The sequence below is a fragment of the Panicum virgatum genome, chromosome 5K (genome assembly GCF_016808335.1).
Source record: "Panicum virgatum strain AP13 chromosome 5K, P.virgatum_v5, whole genome shotgun sequence".
NCBI lineage: Eukaryota > Viridiplantae > Streptophyta > Magnoliopsida > Poales > Poaceae > Panicum > Panicum virgatum.
In genome coordinates, this window is record NC_053140.1 from 22,110,907 (window position 1) to 22,125,218 (window position 14,312).

General features: G+C 42.6%; 1 protein-coding gene across 1 annotated transcript; it reads right to left on the bottom strand.

Annotated features, from left to right (window-relative positions):
* Nucleotides 1-1,054: 1,054 nt before the first annotated feature.
* LOC120709787 (spidroin-1-like) lies at nt 1,055-1,753 on the bottom strand. Its single transcript, XM_039995437.1, has one exon. It carries the CDS (start codon nt 1,751-1,753, stop codon nt 1,055-1,057), a length of 699 nt encoding a protein of 232 aa, XP_039851371.1.
* Between the last annotated feature and the right edge of the window lie 12,559 nt (nt 1,754-14,312).

Consider the following 14,312-nt stretch of genomic DNA (forward strand, 5'->3'; position numbering starts at 1 on the left):
GGCGGAGAATAAGGTGAAAGTTATTCAGTCAAATCTTAAAGCCGCTAAATCCAGACAAAAGAGCTATGCAGATAAGAGGAGAAAGCCGTTACAATTTGAAGTTGGGGATCACGTATATTTGCGAGTATCTCCAACTAAGCGTGTTCAACGATTCGGCTTGAAAGGAAAGTTAGCGCCTTGCTACATTGGACCCTTTGAGATCCTTGAAATATGTGGACCAGTGGCTTACCGAATTCGGCTTCCTTCTCGGTTAGCAGTTGTCCATGACGTATTCCACATCTCTCAGCTCAAGAAATGTGTTAAAGTTCCTGAAGAAATTATCGAGCAACAAGATCTGAAAGTAGAATCAGATTTATCCTATGTGGAGTACCCAATGAAAATTCTCGATAGCAAGGAAAGAAGTACCAGAAGGGAAAAAGTTAAAATGTACAAGATTCAGTGGAATCATCACACCGAGGAAGAAGCTACTTGGGAAACCGAGCACTATCTCCGACAAAACTTTCCCGATTTCCTTAGGACGAATCCAGGTACCTAACATCCCAGTCCATTCCTAATCCAGAATCTCGGGGCGAGATTCTTTTTAGGGGGGAAGGTTGTGACACTTCAGGTGTCCAGTAATTAGAACATAGGATCATGTGTGAAATTTGTGTTTGTTCTTGTATGAAAGTTTATTTATTTTCAATGCAAAATTAAGGGTATTTTTGTAATTATGGAAAAATTACAAGCCCCTTTTTGCAAAAGTTTTGGCTTAGGAATTAATTCCAAATTTGTGAAGGACTTTCTTGCAAGAGTGCTCGCAATCATTGCTTTGGCATCTTTATTGCAAGTAAGTCCTGAATTTGTTGTATTTTGCTACCAAGAAGTAATTTTCCTTTATTAAATAGAGTTCTTTTGAAATTTTGAAAATATTTAAAAATCCTTTGATCTAGTGAAATTTTGCACAACATGAAAGTTGTAGATCTTGAAAAATTGAATAACTTTCATTTTGAGCACCTTTTCATTTGAGCCCTAGAATAGTGGGAAATTTTAGATTACACTGAAGCCCCTGAGGTTTTCACATTTTCCACATTAGTCCCTGGAACCTTTCTTCTACCACCCGCTTGGCCGGAACAGCGCCGCCGCTCGCCGCCGCTATTTTCCTCACCCACCGGCCGCCCGCGCCGCCGTTTGGCGTGCCGCCAAGCCTTCCTGACTCTCCCTGGCCCCACTTCACCCCTCGCTGGCGCTTTTCGCCTCCTCCACTTGGCGCCGTCAGCTCGCCGCCTCTGTTTTGCAACTCCGGCGAGCCCAACCACCACTGAATCTTCTCCCCGAGCTGCCTCACCGCTCCACGCATCAAGCACAAGATCCCCGCCACCGGTCCACCGCCTCTGCTGGCCCCTTCACCCCGCGCCACGCCGCCCTCAGAACTCCCCATCACGCCATGACCACCGGCCGCCGCAGATTGCCCTGCCCGCCGCCAGTTTTGCTCCCCTCGGTCGAGATCATCTTCTGGACCTCTTCTTCTACTTATCCTTCTCAATTCTGTGCTATAAATATCCTGGCCGGGCTTCTTCGCCGACGTACACACACCGCCGCCATCTTCCTCCAACTCCGACGAGTCCCTGCCCACGGTGGACCCGCAGCTCCAGACCCTCCCTGATCCCCACGACCTCCTAGCTAGCTCCGCCTTGCTCCCACGAAGCTCACCAGCCCCTTCTCCCTGCCAATCCGTCACCGGAGCGCCGCCATCGCCGTTCACCTCCGCCGCCATGCCCTGCTCCCTGCCGACGATCCTCCTCTAGCTGTCCCGCGCCCCATCCAAACCTACCCAGAGGTTCGCCTCGACCTTCTCGTGCTCCCTGGCCCCTCGGCCCTGGCCGCCAGCGACCAGCGCCGTCGGAATCCGGCGAACCCCCCTGTCATCTCCTTCCTTGGACCAAGGACCTGATTGCATTTCTTTAAAACCTTCCAGGGTCCTTTCTGCAAAATATTAAAACTCTTTTCCTTATTTTATGTGCTGAACTTCGAAAAATTCTAGAAAAATATATAAAACTCAAAAAATGTCAAATTAATTTTGTTGTGTTCCTTGTAATTAGCTCTACAGTTTTATGCTATGAGTTTGATCTGTTTTTTTTTGTGTGTAGCTAATTCTAAAAATAGGATTCACTTATAGTTGTCTTTATTTATATCTTTATTTCCAAAGCTTTATTTTGAGTGAGCTTTTGACCACATGCTCTTTAGAGTATGTCAAACCCTGCATAATTTTTTTCTAAAATTATTAGTAGACTCTAGTTAGTGCTTTTAAAATTTCTTTTGAGTGTTTTGTTTATATTCTTCAAGATTTCTTTTAAAAATCCTTTTTGAAATAAAACCCCTTTTTCATGTTAATTTATGCAGTTTAATTGTGTTCACTTTTGCTCTATAAACAATTGCCCAGTAAAGTGAAACTTTTAAGTTTAATCTTAAATGGTTGTTTTATTGGTCTTCAACTTTATAGTGAAGGAAACCTATACTCAAGCACTTCACTAATTTTAAACTTCTGCATTGCATATAGAAACAACCTCGCTAGCAGACGGAACATACGAGCTCATCCAGGAGCCAGACGGGAAATTTCTCTGAAGCTCAAGCTAATATTGTTGAAGTAACTGAAGTCCTGAACTCTATTTCGGAAGAGACAACACCTACTGACCCCATAGACACCACTGAAGGCATGCTCCGGTGCATAATCCTAATATTTCAAATTATGCCACTTATTACTTCTTACTTGTGCATTTAAGTTATTGGAGTTGAATGAAAACCTTAGATGCATAATTCTATGTTCCTATTGATTGAACACTAGATCTGAGTTTGAGTAAATGCTATGCTAATAGGATCGGTAAAAGTCAAGTGATTGCCTGTCACTCGCGAGCTTTATAGGAGTTGATTGTTTACTTTCATGCAATCACTATAAGGATCATGGACGGATTTGTTGAAGTCCGTCTGTGTTGATGAACTTGTTAAGGTCGCAGTGTGTGGTAGCGGTGGTTAAGCGTTTGAAAGTACTAGACACATGCCGTAAATATGGTACGCGGCAAGCCTAGTAACTGATCGGCCCGGCAAGTGGACATACTCCCCACTCTCTCTTAGAGATAGGAAGTTAAATTTATGTTGCAACACCACGGGTACAGAGATGTGGTGGTTCTCTGTAGTCGGGGAGAGTGGCACTGATCCATGAACCGGAATGAGAAGCAAACGGTTGCTTGGGAGTGACTCGTCAGTGCTCCAAGCGTGTGTGTTAGGTTTACCCTTGCAAGGTTGGAAATTCAATTCAAAATCGTCCATTTTTCGCGGATATTGAGACTGCTTGATCCCTTTGCCACATAGAGTAAGAAGTGAAACATTTATGATATTTAATCTTATTGAATGCAATTATACTCTCTACCATGTTTGTGTAGATATATGCTTATCTAGACTGGTTAATCCAACTAGAACCTGAAAGCTAAAATTTGAAAGTAAGGATCTACTCTTTGTTGCTTTTCAGCAAATGAAACCCCACAACCTTCACAAGCTTTGCATGTCTAGTTAAAGGGCTATGATATATCCTAAGACGGGTCAGTCTTGCTAAGTACTAGTATACTCAGTCTTGCTTGTGACTTTGTTTTCAGGAATGACTTGTGAGGAACCAAACACTAGTTTGCCTTGGCCTAGTGTTTTACCTGCTGGTTGGTCTATGGAATGGGAACCATCCCCGGCCAGTAATGACTTGGCTGAATGATGTCATGTTCGGGCTTACCATGACATCTACCCTACGACGGTTATATATAGTCGTGTTTTCTTTCTGCTGCAGAACTTCTCTCTTACACCTAGTTTCTTTTAAACTTCGCTAAGTTCCTTTGGAATAAAGTTTGTAAAAGCTAGAACTTCAGTTTGCTAGCTTTAAACTTTGATGTAAATTACACCCCTTATCTATGTGGTATGAAATATTATGGAATGTTTTATCTCTGACTCGCCTTCGTGTGGGATGTATACTTGTGTTACGATTAGATACTCAGTGGTTTCATCAGGATGTTACCCGACAGACCAATGATTGTACCGGTAGAGGTGCGATGCGCACTCGAACTGGTGTAATTCAAACTGGTTCTACCACACTATCTTAATTCAGCCTTGCTTGAGTAAGTATTTCGGCGAGATTAATGTTTAGTTCAAATAAATTTTAGGAGCTCCCTGATTCTTAAAACCGGTAGAGCTATTAGTTTGTTTCCACATTTTTATTTTTGAATAAGCACCAGGTACAAAAACAAGTGTTGGGGAGATCTCTCGGAGCCTTCAAGCATATACACTCGAGATCTCCCACAACACGTGCACAACACCGAACGAACCAGAATGCAAAAGACTTAGATGAATCAGAGCTAGTATTGGGCAGTGGAACCCCAGGTTTGTCTGACTAGCACTAGCCCTGCACGTTCATCGCGATGGTTTGTGCACTCTAACCCTCACTCTCACCAACCTATGAGTTTAAATCAAATTTTTGATCAACCATTAAAATTAAACTCAAGGGATATCCTCTGGTCATGTGCTTCTCTATGATTGGCTTGCATACTTTTTATTCTTTGCTAAGCCTAAGCTTGCGAATCATATTTGAGGAAACCCATAATTGTTAAGTTGTTGACTAGTGAGATATGGTTTGATGGAAGAATTCTTATTTTATCTGCTTATATTATGTGTCTGGGAAATTTTAATCAAAAGAAAACCTCCATAGCTTTACAACTCCATGTGTTTGTCCTACCAAAGCCATATATTTGACCTTCATGACACAAAATTTTATACATATGTGCTTTGTTGTTGTATTGAGCTTCATCAAACTTTGTGACCCTAGTGAGATGTATTTCTTAATTGTTTGATCAAGATCACGTGCATCCCACCAGCTAAACTTCCACATTGAAAGTTAGCTACCCTATTCCATCCATCCACAAAATAAAACTCTATGATTAATGATCTCTCTCTCTAGTATCTTTCAAATGAAGCATGGGCTATCTAAAAAAAAGATGGCATGCCCAAGAAGCATGACCCAAAAAAATAGGGACACATGAATGTCCCAGTGTAGAAAAAAAATTGGACACATGAAGGTCCAAGAAAAAAAGAATATATACAGTAATATAGCCATGTCCTTATGTTATCCAAATAAAAGGGAGAGAGATTCATAAAAGAAGTATTCCATTTCCACCATCCACCTTCCACACATGCGCACAATCTTGATCAACTTGTGTGATTTGTCATCTCCATGGATCCGTTGTTTGATTTTGCAATATATGTGACAAAAGTCCATGATTCCATTTCTCTTACCATGAGCTCCACATAAGCTATCTTTAGAAGTAGGATGAAATGAGGCAATGCCTTGGTGAGGATATATATACACATTGAGCAACATGAGTGATCCTTTGGAGAAGTGAAGCTATGGTTGGTCTTTGCAAAAATATTTTCAAAACTCCAGTCATATGGCAGGAAGTGGAGGAGACTGAAGTCAGCACCATTCCACTGTTCAACTTCCCAAACAATTCATGGTAGACACATCAAAATTCATAGGTAATGGTGAAACTTAGAATAATCTGTATGCAGGTTTCATGTCATGTGAGGTCGGGTCCACCTTAGTTCTAGCCTTTACTCGAGGATGAGCAAAGAACGAAGTGTGAGGGTTCTTGTTTACGCTTGATAACGACTCATTTAAAGCGTCATCTTGAGCCTAAAATCAAGAAAAATAAAGTCTCATACTTGCTTATGTTATCTAAAAAGAGATAATTCCACGTTTCCCCATGAAAATATTACTATATTGGAATTCAGGCAGAAATGCAGGTAAAGCAAACTTCAAGCGTCAAGATACAAACCCGAGCATCAGAGCAAGCTATCAGCTCCTGCATGAGCGCATGAAAAACAAGCGTCAACACTAGTGGTAGAAGTTATTGCTAATGAATTTCACAAAGTGTTGGTGTACATTTGTGTGCATGTTGCTTATGCTTGGAAATGAGAGGAGAATGCGGCCCATGAGCAAGGTGATGCATCATCAATCCAAGGCAAAATCTTCTCGACAAATCAGGCGCATTGACGAGGATCCACGGGCCCACCAGAGCATCCAAACCAACTAAAGACAGGCCCTTACCCATGTACATGACATGGGGGCCCACCTAGCAGCCTCTAGACCAAGAATGGGGCCGAACGGGGTCAGCCCATGATCGGCCAACCATGACGGTCAGCCGACCGTGTGTCGGCAGCCCACGGGCCCCACCACCTCTTAGTGCACACGTGGTGTCTTGTGGTTGGTCCTCCATGGTGGTTAGGGTTGATTCTCTAGCAAATGTCTGGTGGTTTCCCCCTATATATATGAGGGGAGGGGCTTCAAATGGAGACACACACCAAACATCAACACTTTACTTTACTCTTGAGTTCTTACTTGAGTTGAGAGTTGTCTTAGGGAGTTTAGGGGTAGAAGTACTCAGGAGGGGCACCAGTAACGGTGCTCTTCTCCAAATTGTACCTCTACGAGAGTGAGGGAGATAGTCAGGGGAAGTGTCGGGTTTGTCGGCACCCTTCTCCGCTTGTACCTCAATGGATGCTTATTCGATTGTAAGTGTTCAAGACTTTCTTATTTATAATTAGAGTTTAGTTGCAAGTTATTTCTTTTGCCTTCTATTGAATTGAGTGTATGCTTAGAGTAGCATTAGATCCTAGCTTAAGACTGCGGATAGAGAAGGATATGCAAGGATGGTGATAAATGGATATAAGATGACACCATTATAAACATTTTGTCAAATGCTAAATTTTACATTTCCATGTTGAAGAGCTCATTGAGATGATCGAATTAGACATTTGGTTCACCCCATTTGGAGTCCGGATGCAAAAGTTATGCAAATTACAAGTTTCAGACTCGTGTCGTGCAGAGGCTGCAGGCTGGCCGGCCCGACACCTTTGCCAAACACATCTTACCTTGCAACAAGACCATTAGGGACTTCCTAATGCACCCCTATGCACTGGATATACAAGCAAATACCAAGGATATGACCGAAATGCTTCCACCATGGATCGGACGGCCACAACTCGAAGCAAACTTGACCAAATTCAACGAAATCAAGTGTGGCTGATATGTGATCACCATCCACTACACAATGGAAGTTGATTGGATGGATTTGGTGGAAATTCCAGGATGGCTGGCCTCATTTAGCCCGGTCGGCCTAGCAACTCCGCACTTTGGACCGAAGCAATCGGCAACTGACTTTAGGAGGCAATCAGGAGCATCCACAAGAAGGTCGGCGCCAAACGACGAAAATCCCAGGCCGGCCAGCCCCACTTTGCGGCATCTCAGCCTCAGCTTTGGTGTGGAAGTTAAGCACAACCTCCACAACTGCGTACAACTGATGCTCAGCTTTTTACCGACCTCTAGCTAGCTATAAATAAGACAGGAGTTAGAGTTACCCTCACTCTCATTGGTACCTTCCTTCACCACTTCTCTCCCACTTGGAGAGGCACCACTTTGGGCGGCGCTTCCCTGTGTAATTCAAAGATTAGTTCGGGAGTTAGAGTTGGGAGCTCTCTTTAGTTTTGGAGTCATCTTCAGGAGTTTTTGTATGAGTTCTATTGTATCTTTACTCTCTTGTAAGACTTTACCTATTTAATATAGTGGTCTTTATTGCATTCCTACCATGCCCTTTTTACATTCCACAGTACTTTCTAACGTCTAGATTTGTACCGGAATAGTTGTAGAGCTAAGTAGCTGGGTTGTTCTCTAGCTTCCCTTTCATTCACGTGATCCTTTGTCTGCGTGGGTAGCAAGTTCTATCCATTTAGGGTTTCTCTAATGTCTAGATTAGTACCGAAATAGTTGTTGAGCCTCGTATAGCTGGGTTGTTCTCTAGCTTCCCTTTCATTCACGTGATGCCTTGTCTGCGTGGGTAGCAAGTTCTACCCATTTGGGGTTTCTTCTAGCCTTAGCGCGATGCTGAAGTCAGTAACTTGATAGCATAGGTGCAGTGCCTAAGCTAGATAGTTACCTTGGGTTGTGTTCCACCCCACGGTACCGTTGTGCTAGGCGGCAGGTGGTGACAGCCCTGTCTGTCTCTTATAGTCCACCACGTTCGGATGCTTTCATAGCAGTAGTTGCTGACTGCCGTTGGACTCCTTTCTCACCCCAATCTGAGTCCTTCCCTGAGGCTGCCGAAGTGAATGAAAGGTGAAGCTAGTTTACATTCCCACTGCCTTCGGGTCCTATAGTAAGCTGTCTCCCTCGTGGCTACTACACTTCTTGAGTGGTGCTATCTTAGCCTACATTCCTTGTCCCTTGGCATGAGAATGACCCATCGTAGGAATCGTGCTCTTGTCTCGTTTACCTCCAGACTATCTTTATCCTTGTGGTGAGGATGCATTTTGTTATCTTTCCCTTCCTTCCATATCATTTGTATGGAATAAGTTGATAACATTTAGATGATTTATAATCTAGTATCCATTGCTCAATTGCTTCCTTGCGTATGCTCGAGATGGGCTAGCAGAGGGGAGAGTTGTGGATTTCTTGAAAAAAAGACCACCAATTTTCCATAGGGGAGACGAAATTCAGCTGGCGCCGAAGACAACTTTGGCGGGAAGATGCGCGGGAAAAGGACTCGACCCCTCTTCGCCGGTCGCCGATAGATGGGACCCGCATGTCAATCTCACAAAAGAAAATGGATGGTCCCGTATCCTTAAGTAGTCAGGGGGGCATTCCAAATACAATGCGAATATGGTCTTGACAAAACTCTTGAGTAGCGCAGGGCCGGAACCTGTTTTCACATTGGGCCTTTCTTCTTGATGGGCCGGATCGAGTGGATTCTGGGGGCTCACACAAACCTCTCTGCCAGCACCACGGCAATTTCGTATCAGGTCTGACTTTGGAACGGGCCCAGGCATTATATCTGCGGGCACCACCTGGCCACGGTGCACGCTGGACAGGCCAAACATGATAACCATTGGCAATGGCCTGCTGGCCCGCACTCATACATGTGGACGTCGGCTCACTGCTATCCAGTGGAGCCCGCGTTGACATATTTGACCCACAACCCTAACACGTGAACCTTCTGGTTTCATTCAGCACACGTGGCTGCCAGCTAGACATACTGGACTAGTTAACCAGGGCCTATAGTTGCACGTGTTACCCACGTCAACCTGCTGGGCCCGCACTTGTACAAGTGGACGCCTGGTCAAACCTCTCGCAACAGACTCGCGTTGATATAGTTGACCAGCAACCGTTCCATGACGAAGCGCCCTATGATAAATTGTCAATTCGTCACACGTGGCATCCGATCTGGTTCTATGACGAATCGCGTCGATCACAGGTAAGAGGACTAGATGGTGCACCTTTTTGTGATGATATAAAATATTGTTCTGTGATGCGCGTTTTACTTTTGTCATAGTTCCGCAGGTGCTGAGGGATGTGCCGATGAACTATGAAGGAACTATGGCAGAACCGCCAGAATTAATCCGGCTTAAGTGTGCTAATCATCACCATTACTGATGAAATGAATAATACGCATCTCAAACGGAGTAATCTGACAGTCTGTCGGGTAAAATCCCGATAAAACCACTGTATTTCGGATTGAAACAACATACATCACACGAAGGTGAGTCCAGAGATTACAATAGTCATAGACTTTATAACACAAATTTCATTAGTAAATGTTGTTATAAATTGAGTTTAAGAATTCAAACAGGATACCTTGGAAAGTTGAAAGTAAATAAGTTCTTCAGAGTTCAAAACAACGAAAAAGAAAACAACATCTAGCGATGATATATGACATCATGATGAAGCCCGTACATGATGTCAATCTCACAAAGTATTCCAAAGATTACATGAAAATAAAGTTACAAGCAAGACTGAGTATACTAATACTCAGCAAGGCTGACCCGATTAAGGGTATATAATATCCCTTTAACTAGACATGCAAGGCTTGTGAAGGCTTTGTGTTTTCTTTTACTAAAAAGAAACAAAGAGTAGGTTCTTAATTTTAAGTTTTAGCTTTCAAATTCTAGTTTCATTAGTCATTCTAGGTAAGCACCTATCTATACAAACATGGTAGAGGAATTAATTTCATCCAACCATATTGAATATCATCTTTGTTCCACTTCTTACTCTATGTGGCAAAGGTATCAAGCAGTCTCAATATCCGCGAGAAACGAATGATTCTGAATCGAATTTCCAATCCTTGCAAGGTAAACCTAACACACACGCTTGGAGCACTGACGAGTCACTCCCAAGCAACCATTTGCTTCTCATTCCGGTTCATAGATCAAGGCCACTCTCCCCGACTACAGAAAACCGCTCTTCTCGGCACCCGTAGTATTGTTGCGCAGCATAATATAACTTTCAACATAAATTAACTTTCTATCCCTACAAGAGAGTGGGGGTGTATGTCCATTTGCCGGGCCGAGGAGTTACTAGGCTTGCCGCTTACCCATAATTCACGGCATGTGGCTAGTACTTTCAAACGCTTAACCACGATTACCACACACTGCGGCCTTAGCAATTTTTATCAACACAGACGGATTTCCACCATGAAACTTGTAACCCAATCCGTCCATGGTCCTTATAGTGATTGCAAGAAAATAAACAATCAACTCCTATAAAGCTCGCGAGTGACTGGCAATCACCCGAGTTTTACCGGTCTTATTAGCATAGCATCTAGTTCGGACTCAGTTTCTAGTGTTCAATCAATAGGTACCTAGAATTATGCATCTAAGGTTTTCAATCAACTCCAATAACTTAAATGCACAAATAAATAGTAATAAGTTGCATAATTTGGAAATAATAGGATTATGCACCGGGGCTTGCCTTTAGTGGTGTCTATAAAGTTAGTAGGCTTTAGCTCTTCCGAATCAGAGTTCGGGACTTCAGTTAATTCTACAACATTGGCTTGGCTTCAGAAATATCCTCGTCTAGTTTCTGGATGAGTTTGTACGTTCCGTCGACTAGCGAGGTAACTTCTATATGCAATGCATTAGTTGGATTTAGTGAAGTGCTTAAGTATAGCTTTCCTTCACTAAAAAATTGTTATCCAATAAAGTAAACATTTAAGACCAAGCTCAAAAGTGTTACTTTACTGGGCAATTGTTTATAGAGTAAAAGTGAGTAAACACTTCATAAAATAACAAAACTTATTACACTAGGAAACATGGTTTGAAAACAAGAAAAAGCAAGGTAGTTTTATTCAGGAACATGGGGTGGGTTGAATTCAAATCTATAATTTGAATTCAAAAGAGTTTCAGAAATTAAGGCTCTAAATCAAACAGGGCATGTTCTCATGAAAAAGCAAGTGATCTACACTAGCCAAGATGAGGGAGGTTTAAAATTCAAACATAAAATTCAAAACTCAAACTAAAAAGTGCAAAAATTATAACAAAAATTTACCATAAACTACTCATGATCAGTAGAGTTCAAGATAAAAAGATGATCCTAAGAAATTAGCAAGAACATGCTTTATAAAATAATAAGAGCATGAGTTAGAAATAAACAAAGCACATGAAATAACAAACAAAAGTCAAGCATTTGGGCCACAAATTTCACACAAGATTATACATGACAAATGGATGCTAGGTTCCAAAAATCAAGCATAACAAAGCTATGGTTAAAAAGATATAAATAAAACACTCATTTCTAACAATTAAACTAGAGCACATAATATAATGTTTCATACAAACTTTAGTAGCCAAAGTTATAGAGCTAGTTAAGAGGAACACAACAAAATTAATTTGGCATTTTTCTAATTTTTCTACCATTTTCTAGGATTTTTCAAAGTTCACAAGAAAAACATAAAAGGGTTCTGGACTTTTTGCAAAGAAGACCCTAGAAAGATTAAAAACCAAGCAATTGAGTCCTTCAGCCATGGTTGGTCGTGGGAGCTCTGTTCCGGCCATGTTCTGACAAGCTGAGTCACCGGTGGCGAGGGCTTGGGTAGGGAAAGGGTAGAGGAGCTCGAGCCGCACCTGTGGGTGCCTGGGATTGAGGTCAGGGTGGCCAGGAGGTGGGTCGTCGGCGTGAACAGCAACTCCGGCGATGGAGGTGGTGGTGCGCCGGCCATGGTGGTGGCCGGAGTGATGGTGGTGGTGGCCGGAGTGATGGGGCTACGGCTTGGGGAGGTCCCGTGGGACGATGGCCGCTCGGCGCGGCGATGTTTCGGTGAGGGTGAATTCGAGTGGTTGGGCCTGAAAGCTTCCTGGGAATGAACTGAACCCAACTGGGGGGTCAATTTGGGTTAAGAGCAAGCTGAGGAGGGAGCTCGGCGTGAGGTTGGGTTCAGCAACAATGGTGGCCGCCGTGCGTGGCTTGTGTGTGTGCGAGGGGAACTCTGCTCTGCCTTTTATAGGCAAGGGAGAAGGGGATGAGCTTGTCGGCGTGGATGGCAGGCAAGGTAGTCGATTACCAGAACGGCTCCATGGGCGGCGCTGCAGTTTTTGCTCGCCGACGTTGAGGTGTCATGTAGGCAGAGGGCGGAGGATCTTGGCGCATCGTGGCAAGGGGAAAAGGGGCCAGGCAAAGGCGGTTCAGATTGCGTAGATGCCCTGCACGCGATGCGTTTTTTGGTGCTGAAGCAGCTGGCGTGCAGGAAGGTTGGTGGCGAGGAACCGGCGGCGAGGGGCGGCGCCCCTGTTTTGGGCAGAGGAGGAAGAAGAACTGTGGGTGGACCTAGTTGCAAAAAGGAAAGAGGCTAGGGGTTTTCTGTAAACATAGAATTTTCCACTGTTTTACGGTTCAAATGAAAAAGTGTTCAACATGAAAGTTGTGTAACTTTTCAAGATCTATAACTTTCATGTTGTGCAAAAATTCACTAGGTCAACAGATTTGAAACTATTTTGAAATCCACCAAATCTTTTAAAATTTAAAAGAACACCACTTATGTTTTAAAATTGCAAGGGTAGTCCTAAGCATAAATATATATTTTTAAGTGGGTAAAAGTGAAAAACAAAATATGCACTTTAACCCTTCACAAAATTTGAAATTTTGCCTTTTGCAAAACTATTTTGTAAAAAAGGACTTTGCACTTTTTCAAAATTGCAAAAATACTCTTGCTATAGAAATCATGGTTTAAATTTTTAAATAAACACAAAAGCTACATTTTTTAACCCATAAAACCTGGATTGTCACAGGAACCCAAGGTGTACTATGACGCATGTTTTGCTTTTGTCACGGTTGCGTAGTGTCCGAGGGCTGCCGACGAAGACCTATGATGAACCCTTTTTTTTGTCATAGATGTGGCCTGTTCAATGACGAAGCTAAAAACGTCATGCGGAAAAACGTCATGGATGCTATTATTTCTACTAGTACATTTCTATAGTTATTTACTTGACTTCTTATAATGAACTAAAATTGAGGTTGTGGGTTGGGCAAGATTAATTAATTTTGCTAGAGAGCTAGATGTTGGTTAGAGAGCTCATGCTTGCGCAATAATAACTTAACCTTTAAAGCCTGTTTTTTAGCCTCTTGCATGATCCTTGTTTATTTAAATTGCGTAAGACTTGCGAGTACCTTTTGTACTTATGTTGCTTTCTAAACTAAGTTGCAGGTGAGCCAGAGACTGTTTTTGGTCACTTCTATCCCGCCGATCCTAGTGTGGGGGAGGAGTAGGTCCTTGTGGTTGTGATGGCGCCCTTGAGCAAGACGCTGTTACTTTTGTTGCGATTATCATTTCCGCTGCAAGATGGGTTCTTGAGAGATCATGACAAACACTAAATTTTATTATTCATGTCTCTTTCATTTGAACCAAGCTTGAATTAGATTGTTGAACTTTTTATTTTCAGATTTGGACCCTCCTGTCTCAACTTGTAATAATTTACTTGTTGCACTCCTTCATATCTAAAATTGTTTTTTATGGATCTTGATGATGTATCTTTTGTAAACGGTGCATGTGTTCAATCCTGGGCATATAGCAAGCATGCATCGGGACTACCGGGTTTGGTATCATTTTAGACGAATGTCATGTTGGTCGATGGAGTTGCGTTAGCTCTAATTTTAAGGTTGATGACCGGCGGTTTGCTTAAAGCGGTGTCAAATTGGGCGGGTCTTACAATTACGAGTTCGAACCAGCATCTTAGATTCCCTTCCCAATGCATATTGAGGAAAATACGAATTGTACTGAAAATTACTCGACACTCGGTAGGAAACAATAATAAACATTTCCTGTAATATAATAAAAGGACAGAGAAAGTCAACCTCACAAATATATTTCATCCATAAGATGTTGATGGAATTTATGGGTTTTCTCCAATTGTTACACTCTTTTATGATATGAGATGCTCTTTGATCCTTGCTGCCCTTATTTGTATGCATCACCTCTTCTTCC